At 39.5% G+C, this 13,957-nt stretch overlaps 1 protein-coding gene across 4 annotated transcripts in view; it reads left to right on the top strand.

Annotated features, from left to right (window-relative positions):
• Positions 1 to 13,957, top strand: part of MPP7 (MAGUK p55 scaffold protein 7) — a 681,636-nt gene that overhangs the window by 496,336 nt on the left and 171,343 nt on the right. For all 4 annotated transcript variants that reach the window (XM_063922017.1, XM_063922018.1, XM_063922019.1 and 1 more), the window contains 5 exons: positions 2,295 to 2,376; positions 2,952 to 3,037; positions 5,220 to 5,294; positions 6,072 to 6,268; positions 6,853 to 6,917. In XM_063922017.1, the coding sequence (XP_063778087.1) occupies positions 2,295 to 2,376; positions 2,952 to 3,037; positions 5,220 to 5,294; positions 6,072 to 6,268; positions 6,853 to 6,917 (505 nt within the window). The remainder of the gene's footprint in view (positions 1 to 2,294; positions 2,377 to 2,951; positions 3,038 to 5,219; positions 5,295 to 6,071; positions 6,269 to 6,852; positions 6,918 to 13,957) is intronic.

Raw genomic sequence — 13,957 nt, 5'->3', positions numbered from 1 at the left:
TTCACCCTAATAGTGGTAAGAGGTATAACATCAGGGATCATCTGACGTGTAATAGTAGCTACGTTGTGTACCAGATTATATGTCCTTGTGGACTTTCATATATCGGAAAGACTCAACGAAAATTTAAAGAACGGATGGCGGTACACCGCTCCAGCATCAAATTAGCGTTAGAAAGTGGCAGCAGCGACCAGTCGCGAGGCATTTTTTGGAGGCACGTCATACTTTAGCCAGCCTCAGATACCGGATGATTGATCATGTTCCGGTATCTAAGAGAGGCGGTGATAGAGGGGCACTGTTGATTAAGAAGGAAACTGAGTGGATTATCCGGCTGGGTGTCATGGCACCCAAAGGGCTTAATGACAAATTAACTTTAGGAGCAATGTTGTAAATAATCATGTGATCAATTGTAACTTGCTACTTGATAAGTGTAATGCCTCACTGCTGATTAATAATAAGAGTTGAACTTTATAAGAGGGTCACCTACTAATGGTGATATGGCATTACTGTTCTCTTTGGATTTATTGTTACACATAGGTTTTTCTATGTATCTTGATATGATATTTCCTCACATTCGCATTGGTATTATGCATTTGTCTTTCTTTTCTACATAGCTTCATTTGTCACTGTCCGGTTGTTATGGTGATGGGGGCGTGCAACGCGCATATGCGCGATGACGTCATGACGTGACGCTGCGGCCGGGGGTTCCCGTGCTGACTGACGGAGAGGTGCGTGATGACGGCATCGGACCGCGGCGGCATGTGTGGGACGCCGGTACGGACGTCATGTCCACATGGTGTTGGTGGTGGATATAAGGTAGGATGTTTTGTATTGTTGATTGTAACCTGATGAAAATCCATTAAGATTAAAACGTTGTTGCAGACCTGGTTGTCGCCCACTGTTTTCTTCCTCAAGCCTTGAGTGCCGCGCCGTCGCCTGCCTGCATCCTGTTTATCGCGAGGGCACCGGGTGAAGGTAACTTACATTACAGGAGTGCCGGACACATTGTTCCTTTTATATATATATATATATATATATATATATATAAAATCTATATAGCAGGCACTCCACATAGCACATAGCAGGCACTCCAATTCGGATAATGGCAAATGGCCACGGTGCACAGCTCAGCAAAAGATGCATAGACTTCAAATAGATTCACTCTAGGCCGACATGTAGTATATGTGTATATATATGTATATATATCTATATATAGAGAGAGAGAGAGAAGCAGATAAAGATTACAAGGATATACTTAGCTAAGGTTTACAGTTCAGCGATCCCTCGGTAGTCTTTCTGTCCTAATCAGGCACCTAGATTGATAAACGTGGATACTGGACACCATCCATCCATATCTGCTCCAGTTACAAAGGCCAAATTATGTTTCATATGACAGCTTTTTATTCCGTTGAGATTAGAGGTGACGTATCCCCAGAATGTATATAAACTATATAGCATCCATATATTTATGCTCTACTTTATTTAGTGGTAGGGGACAGTATTGCTCCATACATGGTTATAGCACAATAATAACTTATTTATTTAATTACCTAAGCTATTAATATTAAGGCCACTGAGATATATCCCTTTCTTCAAACTAAACAACTTTAAGCCTAATAACAACCCATCTGCGCATGTTAGTCTGAACAGAACCAATGAGAATCAGCGTGGGACAAGGCTGACAATTTACTACTGGTTACACATATGTTCCTACTGTAGACCTGCACTCACCTTATGTTACTTATACTTATGGGTGTAAATACACAATTTTTACTTTTTTTTTGTTTTTTTTAATGTTCAGTGCGCTTCCAGTTCTGTGTCAGGCACAAGAGAGTGACGTCACATGTGCGGTGATAATGGGGACAATGCAATAGCATCATCAGGGTTCTTGTTCCTTATGAACATATTGTTAATGTTCCCTATCCATCCCAGAAATCATCTTCTGTGAAGGTTGAGCATTTACTTAGAGGTGCAGAAATGTATGTAGCATGTCAGACTCTGGCAAAATATTCATCGACATTATTTTTAGTTTACATGGCTTAGTTTGTCAAAGTCTCAACATACTGTAAACACCTGAAGATTTTGTACATGACTATTACAATAGGAGTAAATTATCAGCATAATACAGTATGTAAAAATTTGTAGTTGTCTACATACTGATACATTAAATAAAAAATACAAATCTAAACTATGTACTTAGAAGGCAGTGTTACTTTCTTATTGTATTTCACATGGTTTCTTTTGTCTTTCAGAGTTCTGTTTTTTTTTAATAATTGTATATTTTAATCTGGTTTTAGGGTGCAACAATTAAGAAAGATGAGAGTACAGGAGCTATTGTTGTGGCCAGGATAATGCGAGGAGGAGCAGCTGACAGAAGCGGTAAAATGTGCACTTATATGTGTGTGTATATGTTTAGATTATATGTTTGTGTGTGTACTAAAGCGTTAATCTCATTAATAAATGTTTAAGAAGTGCCAGTCATAGGTTTGTGCACCCAGGCTGTGATCTTAACGTGTCAGTACATGTTGAGTATTCCTTATCCAAAATGCTTGGGACCAGGAGTATTTTGGATATCGGATTTTTCCGTATTTTGGAATAATTACATACCATAATGAGATATCATGGCGATGGGACCTAAGTCTAAGCATAGAATGCATTTATGTTTCATATACACCTTATACACACAGCCTGAAGGTCATTTTAGCCAATATTTTTAATAACTTTGTGCATTAAACAAAGTTTGTGTACATTGAGACATCAGAAAACAAAGGTTTCTCTATCTCTCTCTCATCAAAAAAATTCCGTATTTTGGAATATTCCGTATTTCGGAATATTTGGATATAGGATACTCAACCTGTACCAAACCACAACTTGATCACATAGGCTTCTGATTACATTTGTTATGTATTTTGTAAAGTTACTATTTTATCTTACTGTGTCTTTTATTTCTCTAGGTCTCATCCATGTTGGTGATGAGCTGAGGGAGGTCAATGGGATAAGTGTGGAGGATAAGAAACCAGAAGAAATCATACATATCTTGGTAAAAAAACAAACAAAGTATTACATATTTGTATACAGTACATGGTGGATTCATCATATGTAGAAGAAAATCTGGCCAACTTGATATGACACAGTCTACCAATTTTATTTTAACGCTTTTCAATAATGGAGTAGCTCCTGTTGTTTGTTGTATATTAGGAGACAAAAAGACACTTATTAGGGTAATTCCAGTCCTATTCTTTTACCACAAAAAGTTAGAAAAGAAAGGCCCTGACGCCGTCTGTCAAGTTTACATATCCAGGGTCACATTTACATTTTTTTAGCTCTTATTTTAATTTTTATGACATTTTAATCTGCTTTTTATCTTATGTTAATTTTCCACCTAAATTAGTACTACATACTGGGGGTAATTCCAAGTTGATCGCAGCAGGAGAGTTTTCAGCAGTTGGGCAAAACCATGTGCACTGCAGGTGGGGGGGGGGGGGGGGGGGGGGGCAGATATAACATTTGCAGAGAGAGTTAGATTTGGGTAGGTTATTTTGTTTCTGTGCAGGGTAAATACTGGCTGCTTTATTTTTACACTGCAATTTAGATTGCAGATTGAACACACCACACCCAAATCTAACTCTCTCTGCACATGTTACATCTGCCCCCCCTGCTGTGCACATGGTTTTGCCCAACTGCTACAAAATTTCTTGCTGCGGTCAACTTGGAATTACCCCCACTGTACAGTGTTTTCAGCATTTAAAATGACAGGTCACCATCACATTGTAGTTATTTATTTTGGATACTGCCTCCTAGTGAACTCATATTTAGCCTACAAAATGGCCACCACCATTGATGACACGTGAATTTCTGCAAGGTTAAGTTGTCACAACTAAAATTAATTGCTTAATGCATTACTGCTGGCCATGTATTTACACTTGTGTAGCATTATGTCAGGGTTATAAAATCAGCCAGATTAGTGTTGAGTAACTTATGAACATTGGTGCTGCATGCCAGATGTTGCAACGGCTTATACATGCTGTACTATCCACTAGGGTGCATCAAACGCACCATGAATTTTTAAAAGTAAGAAAAATGATTTGTCCCCATGCTACATTTTTTAGAATTGTTAAGGATATATTGCATACCAATTTTGAAGAATCTGAGATGATATTTATGTGGCCCACCATCCCCCTGAAGATTAAAGATTTCTATTAATTTCAATTTTTTTTATTATTATTATTATTATTATTATTATTTTATTTCTATAAATTTCTATTTATTTTATCTGAAAAAGAAATAATGATTTGATTAATGATTTGTGATTTGGATGGGAACAACCACAATAGGCCCATGAGGCTTCATGCTGTTCCCTACCAAGATGCAGACAATTTTTGGGTGTGGAGGTGGACCACCTAAGTCAAATTGTATATCAAAAAAAATTAGCAAAGTTGTTTCTATGCTAAAAAGGTACATTTTAAGAATAGGGACAGCAAGCATTCCGAATGTCGGGGCATTTGATGCACCCTACTATCCACACTTGGTGATCCAGTGCCCTCTTAAGTAATTTGTGTATGTATTTATTTCTCTGTCTTCGATGAAGGGAATCCTTGACTAATGTCACAGTTTACATTGCAGCCGGGAGCCTGACACGTCTGCGACCCCATGCTACAGGCCCCTTTCCCACAGCGCTCACCAACCCGGCTTATTGGCGGGTTGGTGACGCTGCTGCTGACGCGGCAGGGGCGGCGCTGGGAGATCACATGATACACTGTGAACGGGAGCCGTGTCGCATCGACACGGCTCCCGTTCACACTACACAGCTTACCGGGTTGAACACGTGTTCAACCCGGCAAGCTACCCAGGTAGGAATCCAGGATCACTTGATCCGGGAATTTGCAGGGGGGAACTTTTCCACTAGAAAAAAACATGGGTAAATGCGCGGCCCCGCGCATTTACCCATATTTCAAAAGCTAGTGGAAAAGGGGTATCAGTCACAGCACATATATAAACACACCCAGTGACCACCACAGCTACAGTTGTGGGACACTAACTCTACTGTACAGTATATCAGTATAGTTCATTTAGACATAGTGTATTTCATCACTTGGGTTGTGTTGGTCAGAAACAAGTATGGTTATTTGCTGTACTGTGTGTTTTTTATGCATTTATTTGCCACTTTGGTCCTGTATAGAAGTATTTACATCTCTAACAACGCTTCTCTTCAAATTTTCCAGGCACAATCCCAAGGTGCAATTACATTTAAATTAATACCTAGTATCAAAGATGAATCACCGAACAATGACGGCAAGGTAATCCATTGGTCCTAATTTTATCACTTAGCAATGGGTTCCAGAATTCTGAAAGTTGTTTTTTTTGTTTTTGTTTTTTTTTCATTAGCTGGGCCCCATGAAACTTCTCCAAGCTCTTCTGGTCACTGCTACCATCTATGGTGTCACCGCGGTTAACAAGCTCCCTGTTGTGTGATTGCCATCTCAGCTAGGGATTACTTCTGCACAGAATTATGGGAATTCTAGTTTCCCTTCTGCTGTGTCCAGAAAGTGCATTGAAGAGCTGTTACAGCAAATAGGCAGTGGCCAGGTCGTTTGGGTAAGGGAGGGGGAGTGGCCCTAGAAACTTTGTTAATCTCCTATAAGTTTTTGCTATGAGCAGCTCAAATTTCTAGTTCTGCCTCGGTCTGACCATACGGAATAAACAAGCGCCACCCTTTTGACACCACAAAAGTGTGTTTGACAGAAAGCATGTTTGGGTCTGTGAATGCAAAATATACTTTATTATGAAGATCAATGACTAATACACCGTAATAATTAGCGACTTTCCCAAATTGCCAACGTTTGGCAGTTTTTGCTGTAGCACTTAAAGCGTCATTTGTTAAAGTGGCAAAGCAGCCTGGTTTTGCTTTTAAATAAATCGTTGCTTTAAATCCCGCTGCAAAAAGGCGATTTGGACAAATTGTCGATCATTACATTTCCCCCAAAATCTTATAATAGTTTTTCTTACATTTGCAAAGTATATTTTAAAGCTGTAATGATTTGTGGTATCAGGTGCATGATTCTTTTCTCTTGCAGATGTTTGTTAAAGCCCTCTTTGATTACTATCCTAATGAGGATAAAGCTATTCCTTGTAAAGAAGCCGGGCTTTCATTCAGAAAGGGAGATATACTTCAGATCATGAGCCAGGATGATGCAACTTGGTGGCAGGCCAAACACGAAGGTGATGCCAATCCCAGAGCAGGATTGATCCCTTCAAAACAATTCCAGGAGAGGTTAGCTATGCAACTTACTTTCTCCATCGTCCTCCATTCCTCTGCCTTGAATTGCAATAAGTTGTGTTGCGTATCTCCATACTGTCGGTAGTTTACCATTTTATATGGTAAATATCAGGGGTCACGACCATCCCAAAATGAACTTAAAAATCCTTTTCAGAAATATTTCAGACGTCCTCGCCTGTCTGGCCAAAAAAATAATAATGACAGAAAATGATAGGACTAGTTCTGGTCCAGATTGGAATTAGATCATATGGAAAATAGCACACGAGTATCGCAGTCTTCATTGATGTACTCTACAGGAATAAGTATTGTAACATTTTTTGGACAAGTTACAAAAAGAGAATAAAGTAAAAAAAAAAAATAAATGACAAAAAAAACTGAGCTGCTGGTTTTATTTTTATCGAAGCCTAGAGAGATTAGATTGTGCTTTCGTTTTTGATTTTTGTGCCAAGGGTCTTTACAAAATAAAAATAAAAAAATAACAGGAGTAGTTACAATATGTGTTTCATAAAAATTCCTAATCCTCTAATGGAGATGTTGAATTTCATTGTTTTTCATCTGCTTTCTCTTTTCAACTGCAGGAGATTTGCACTAAAAAAACCTGTGGTGCTGACCCAACCCCTAAAAGCTCCCAACAGAAAATCATGTAAGTTTATTCAAAATGGAAAAGAAAATTTTTTTATCATACATTTTATTGCCCTGAAATAACCTGGCATATTTTAATATTTTGTGTACGTCATTTATTGAGCAGGCGCTTATATCATCTTATAGGTGTGATTTCCTTATACTTGGAAAAGGCTGTTATTTAAAACTTGATCTTAATGTGATTTTTATGGTTTTTATTTTTTTAAGTGCATATGATCAGGTCTAAGAGACGTATTGTATTTAGTCTATGTCTCCTGCTCATGGTGTACTGAGTCCTGGGATCAGCTAGAATAAACCCGTACATTGGGGCTGTTACAGTTAACCTCTGCGTAAATGTTCTTTGGTGTTTTTATATTTTATTTAAAATGTTGATAATAAGGAAGCCAAGGGCGCCATCGAGTATAGCAAGCTGGGTGCATAATGTAATATTACATTAACCAATAAATACAAATCCAATTAACCGCAAAGGGAGTGAGTTGCCGTTGTAGCGGCATGTAAGCGCCAGCAACTGCACCACAATTCGTCCGCCACACCGTGGATTTATGTACGTTGTCTGACGGGTCTGACAGTACCGTAAGTGCGGCATGCAGCCACATTTACGCACATCCGTGATGAACTCGCTGGTAATTGGATTGAGCCCTTAGATATTGATTTTCAACTGGTGTGTCACAATACACTAGATCACAAGGATCGACAGGGTCAAAGGGGAACACTTTTAAAATTAGGTTGGAGAAGCTGTCATTTGCATTAATTCATTCATACAGATATTTGTTTCTTCATTTTTTTAAATTTATTATATTAATTTAACATTGGCTGGGAACCAATGAGAGAGATTCAAGTGTTCAGTTTGCCAAGCTTAAAGCGTATATTCAATTCCTGTCGGATCCTCTCTGACGGAGAGGATTCGACAGCTCTTTATTAAATTTACGGACGTTTTTGAAGTTTTTTTGTCCCGTTTTCGCCCATGCCAATCCGACTTTTTTTAAGGTCGAATTGGCATTGGCAAAAACAGGACAAAAAATGGTCGAAAACGCCTGCAAATTCGACAAAACAGGTGGATTGGCGGCGAATTCGCCGATCCACCTGTTTTTCGACAGTGTCGGAATTTACGACAGGTCGAATAAACAGCACTTACATTCAATAGGGCGAATGGAAATTCGACCTAAACAGTGAAAAGTGCAGTTTTTTCGACCTGTTGGGCATTCCGACAGGAATTGAATATACCCTTAAGTGAGAAAATAAACTTAATTGCAATCTCCATTTCACATAATTTTACTCTTTCCGTGCAACATTCAGAGAATCCTAGTGTACTTCTTTCCCTCCAAGAAACGTACCCAGATACAGTGTTTGTGCAGTCATAGATACATATCCAGTTGCCTGCGTACATTTTTATTACCACAACACAAGGATTTTTTGTTAATTGGGAAGGGGAAGCATTTTAGCTGTGGCAATTTTTATAGGACTTAACGAGGCTTTCGAGCAAGTGCGATGTCAGGGAGACTAGCTATTTTATGGTAAAAATGTTGGGACTATGGGGGTAATTCCGAGTTGATCGCTAGCTGCCGTTGTTTGCTGCGTAGTGATCAGTGAAAAAACCGGCTCATCTGCGCATGCGTATGCACCGCAATGCGCACACGCGACGTACAGGTACAAAGAGCATTGTGGTTTTGCACAGGTTCTAGCGACACTTTCAGTCGCACAGCCGTTCGCAAGTAGATTGACAGGAAGAGGGCGTTTCTGGGTGTCAACTGACCGTTTTCTGGGAGTGGTAGGAAAAACGCAGGCGTAGCCGACCGTTTGCTGGGCGGGTATCTGACGTCCTTACCGCGTCAGGATAAGTAACTACAGGGCTGGTCTTGTTTTGCACAAAATGTGTTTGCAGGCACTCTGCTGCACAGGCGTTTGCAATTCTGCAAAGCGAAAATACACTCCCCCGTGGGCGGCGACTATGCATTTGCATGGCTGCTAAAAACTGCTTGCGAGCAATCAACTCGAAATGACCCCCTATGTTCCAAAAGCCTGGGACACCCCCTCCTAATGATGCATTAGGCAAGTAGACGTTTTTAATTAGCTTAATTTGGGTAATAATTACACGTTATTATTTTGTTGAAATCCTGCAAAGTGCAGAATAATGGTTTAAAAAATGGGGGACAGGTATATTTGGTAATTTATGGATGGAACATAAAAACACAGGTGCATTTTAACATGGTAGGTGGGAGTTACAGGTGTGTTTTCACTTTTTTTTTTTAATTGGCTTAAATTGACTAAAAAACATCAACTTACATGTGTTTTTATACACACTCAAAAATAGAGCATTTATGTACTTAAAAAATTGCTATCATTTTTAACAGTGAAAAAAATAGAAAAATCAGCCATTTAAAAGCTATTAAGAGCTCCAAATTATTATTATTATTATTATTATTATTATTATCCTTTATTTATATGGCGCCACAAGGGATCCGCAGCACCCATTACACAGTACATAATCAAATGAGCAAACAAGAAAACAGCACTTACAGTTTAAGACAATATAGGACAGGTATAGAAAACCCGGGGTTAGGTGCCGTCAAAGGGAGTATGGAGTATAAGATTGTGTAAGTAAGAAAAGGAAAGGCACATGAGGAAAGAAGGCCCTGCTCATGCAAGTTTACAATCTAAAAGATATTTTTGTATGGGACAGTAACATATATCTGTAATGTTAACCACTACTACTTTGGCTGTTTTCTAATATTTCCTGTGGGTTTTAAAAGAACAAAATGATCGCTGCCAATTTTGTTCCAGTTGAATAGCGGTAAAATCGGGAGCGCACATAGCCATGGTAATCAGAAATTGGTCCCAGATAGTATTGTTTAGTAGGTTTTTTTTTAAGATGGGTTCTGTAAAGTACACTAGGTTCATGTTTTCATATAGCAATAGTTCCATAATACAGTGCATAACATACAAATATTTTTACTGAAATGACAATGAATTAACTTTTTTAGCCTATAGTTATCTTTTTATTTTATCAGTAGACATGGGGTGGACAGTTTGACACTGTAAACAATACATTCGTAATTGCCTGTTTAATCCAATAACGAATACATTGGTAATTGTGTATTCTGTATATTTCTTCCTTTAGAGTGTGTTTAACGTTTCCCAAATTTTACACCCAAATTTAAATAACATCTAATCAAGCATTAAATAGCAGTACATAATCTAATAAAGTAATACATTACAACAGTTGTTGATGCAGAGTTGTCAAATTTCATATATATATATATATATATATATATATACTGTTTTTCGTACTGCTTTTCGTTGCCTGCATACAGTACAATAGAAGCAGGCGTCATGTGTGACTCATGTCTCATTAATAATGTCACTGTTCTTAGCTGAATGACGGTCTGCATTCCTATAAGTATTGGTTCATCCAACAACCATCTGTTGTATCTATGTAATCTACTAAAGTACAAACTCATAAAGTTATGTTGTTTTAAATATGTTTGTTGTCAAGCCTACTGCTACTCCAATTTGGGTATGTATGAAACACTGTAGAAGTAAGCTGGTGTTTGTATGAAAATACATTGGGTTGTTCCTTAACCTGCCATACAGTTGGGAAGAGAGAGGTGTGTCATGGCATTGAAAGTAAAGGTTTCACCTGCTGGACACCCCTATGCATCCAAATTGTATTTAATATTGATTGTACTGTACTGTGTTAACCATATTTATATGTAATTTCTGTCCATTGCTCAATACTTAAATGTAGCCAGGTGGTGTTACACACGCTGCTACTTTGTTATAAACATGACTTTCGTTTGTGTAATGTAATATTCCTCCAGCCATTGCATTATACTGTATGCAGCCAGCAAACATGCCACTGGGTGCAAATCTGCTTTAGCAGACATGGTGGAGCCACACACTGTAGGACTATATAAGACTGCGCAGAAGAATTTAGTGAATATCGCAGAATAATATATGATCATGCAGTCACAAAGATGGCACTGCTCCACTGCATAAGGTAAAGAGACTTGGAGCATGGTGAAGAAGGAGAGTATAAGACTGGAAATTACAATACAGAGGAGGAGGTGAGGCTCCTGCTTATTCACACAGATGCATTACAAGGATTCCAACAACCCTGCTACATTGCTAACGTGGCTACTGACAGGGCTGGGGCTGGGCACTAGCACAACATAAAGTGCCTGCATCATTAAGCACGTACTGGAGATGGCCATCAAGTTACCAGCCCCTCCTGTACTTAACTCTGATTTGCAGTAATTATTGCGCAAAGTTCCAGACATTGGTTAAGGGTGGCTATGTGTACAGTATGTAACCATTGGATTGAGGGGAAGAATGCAGTTACTGCGGCTGAGATATGTATATATATAGCTGAAGTTGGCTTTCGAGTGCCATGTACAGTATCTGTTAGTGACCATAATCTTAATCCTCTTAAGTGGCTAATTAATACAGTATGTGTCAATTTGGAGGAGACGATGGCAAGATCAAGATGGCTCCAACAGGATCTGTGAGTTCTGACCAGATGTAACGCACACCAGCAACTTTACTGAAAGACACTGAATGTTACCTGAGCTACAGATGGAGCCATCCTCATCTATCCCTTTAATAGTATTATCTAAGGCAGGGCAATCAAACTTAATCACCTGCTGTATTGATCTCTCTGTATTGTATTGTAGCTGAGAACAATAGATGAAAGGCTTATGCTAATAAGCCATGGTGTACCTAGACGCTGCAGAGAAGGCTAGATGAGCGAGGCTCCATCTGTATCTAGCTGCTTCTGATGTTGTCAGCTGGATGTAGAGGGATTGCTCCAGGAGCCTAACTGGGACAAAATGGCTTGCTGTTACGTAGATCAAGCTCTGTGTGACAAGGGGAGGGAAGTGGCCTAGATGGCGGAGGTGTCTGCATCAGATGTGTATATGGACATCTGCAGCCCAGATTTGAGGGAAACTATGAAGTGCAGAGGCTTAGTGACTCTGGTACATCCTGTGGTGATGCCCACATCATCCTGAGATGTTGCCCTCATCATCCTGAGATGTTGCCCTCATCCCAGGTAAAGTGCTTATTACTTTGGCAGCGGTACAGCAAATCAGCAAAGAGAAATCCCCGTTGCGAGGGTGTGCCTGGACTTGAGCCAGTGGGATAGTAGAGGTGGATGTGGTGAATGCACTTCTGGAGTATGTTACGTTGGGAAAAGACTAGGGCAGTTATTTTGTGTGGGAAATAGCCAAATTTTTGGTTCAGCATCTTGGTGATACGTAAACCAGTTGTAAGTAGGGAGGCATGTGACTTGATAGGGTTGTTACTTGCTCCAACATCCCTTCTTTTACAAAGTGTGTTTAACATTTCTTATATTGTGTTAATCATGATGTACTTTATGATTGTTGTTAGATTCCTAAATGTTGCCACCTGGGGTTGCACACATTGCTACTGTTGTCTAAACATGTATTTTGTTAGTGCACTGTTAAAAACCTCTTGATGATGGCCTCTATACACAGTCACCTGACATATCTCTGGGTCACATTTTGTTGTAGCAGACATGCTGGAGCCACAAACCACAGGCTTAGGACTGAAGGAGCTCCATGGGGAGCCCTTGGTAAGTGGAGAGTGGTTGACGCAGGGCAGAATGGTGTCTCTTTCTCCTGGATAGTGCTGCCACATCCTTATAGTTTTGGTTGGACTGCTTATAGGTCGGTGAAGGTTCAATTGGGAAGTCTCTACATGATTTTGCCTGTCAAAACAAGAAGACATTTTGTTCATGTGAGGTCATGCCCTGGTAATTTATTGAGGTACCGGGAAAGCTATAGACAATGCACAACGGTGAGTTATTGGCAGGCTAGTCACTGGAAGGTGAAAAGAGCTAAACAGTATCTTGGTATTCTCGCAACAAGTAACAGGCTCTCACTTTTTGTGAAATCTCCAACATACAGCAATGCATTTGCTATAGCAATGCAGTTATTCATAAATTGCTTTGCCTTTTCCAAAATTTAGATCTAGCACATCAAATTGTACTGCAGGTAGGCAATGTTATATTTCAGGTTGTTTGTGGTGGTCATGGTCTAGGAACATGCTAATTTGCCTTAACGGGGAATACATTTGAACCTTTGCTCTTTAATCTATTCTTTTTTTGTTTCACTTTTTTAGAGCAGTGCAGTTATATGTAGGTCTGTAACAGGTTGCAGGACTGCACTTTGATTAAAAATAAGCTATCACCAGGTTCTTGATCTGTTTATTTCCTTTTTATGTAGAGCCTTGTGCACTATTCATTAACAAACCTGGTCCTCTGTCCGCTGTAACCCAGGAGGGATCAGAGACTATATCACATTCTCTAATTGAATTATTGACTCTGCTTCAGAGCTGAGGTACTAGACTGCAGTGTGCTCGCTCCCAGCCAGTCCTAGGCTCGCTCCCAGGCTAAGTTTCCTTCATACATCACACTTCTTCTGCTTTGAGGTTATGGAGAAGCTGGCCCAGGAATGAGGGCACTAAATTAAATGCGCTCTACTGGAAAATTGTGGTCACAGGGGAGGGGTGGGGGGAAACCCGTTGGAACCTTTTTTTTGTCTTTGTAAATGCAAAGTTCAAAAGGCAGTGTGTATAGTAAAATTATAATTGGCAATAGAGAGCCAAGTGGGTAAATCTTCTGAAATTTATTCATTGCTCTCATAATTATATACTGCTGAATAGAGAAAAATACTTTGTATTTTGAGGTAATTATTGAATAGACTGATTTGAATTAGATGATTGCATGGCGATACTGCAGTTGAGGCCAGTAATGAAGGGTTGTATACAGAATACTGGCTTGCACTTAGTCTGGTTATGTTTACAACAGACAGTAAATGGGATAAATTCTACAGGTCAGTAATCTGTACGTCTGGGCAGAGGCGTAACTAGGGGTTTTGGAGCCCAGGGCAAGATCAAAAATGGCGCCCCCCCCCCCCCAAATAAATAAATAAATTAATAATAAATAAAATACAAAAGGAAAGTATGTGCGCACGCTAATGGCGATGTGCCAACATGACACACCAGCTGTTACAGGTCATACTG

Source organism: Pseudophryne corroboree, chromosome 5, assembly GCF_028390025.1.
Source record: "Pseudophryne corroboree isolate aPseCor3 chromosome 5, aPseCor3.hap2, whole genome shotgun sequence".
Lineage (NCBI taxonomy): Eukaryota > Metazoa > Chordata > Amphibia > Anura > Myobatrachidae > Pseudophryne > Pseudophryne corroboree.
The sequence above is the reverse complement of the archived record's forward strand: the minus strand, read 5'-3'. Positions and strand labels throughout refer to the sequence as shown.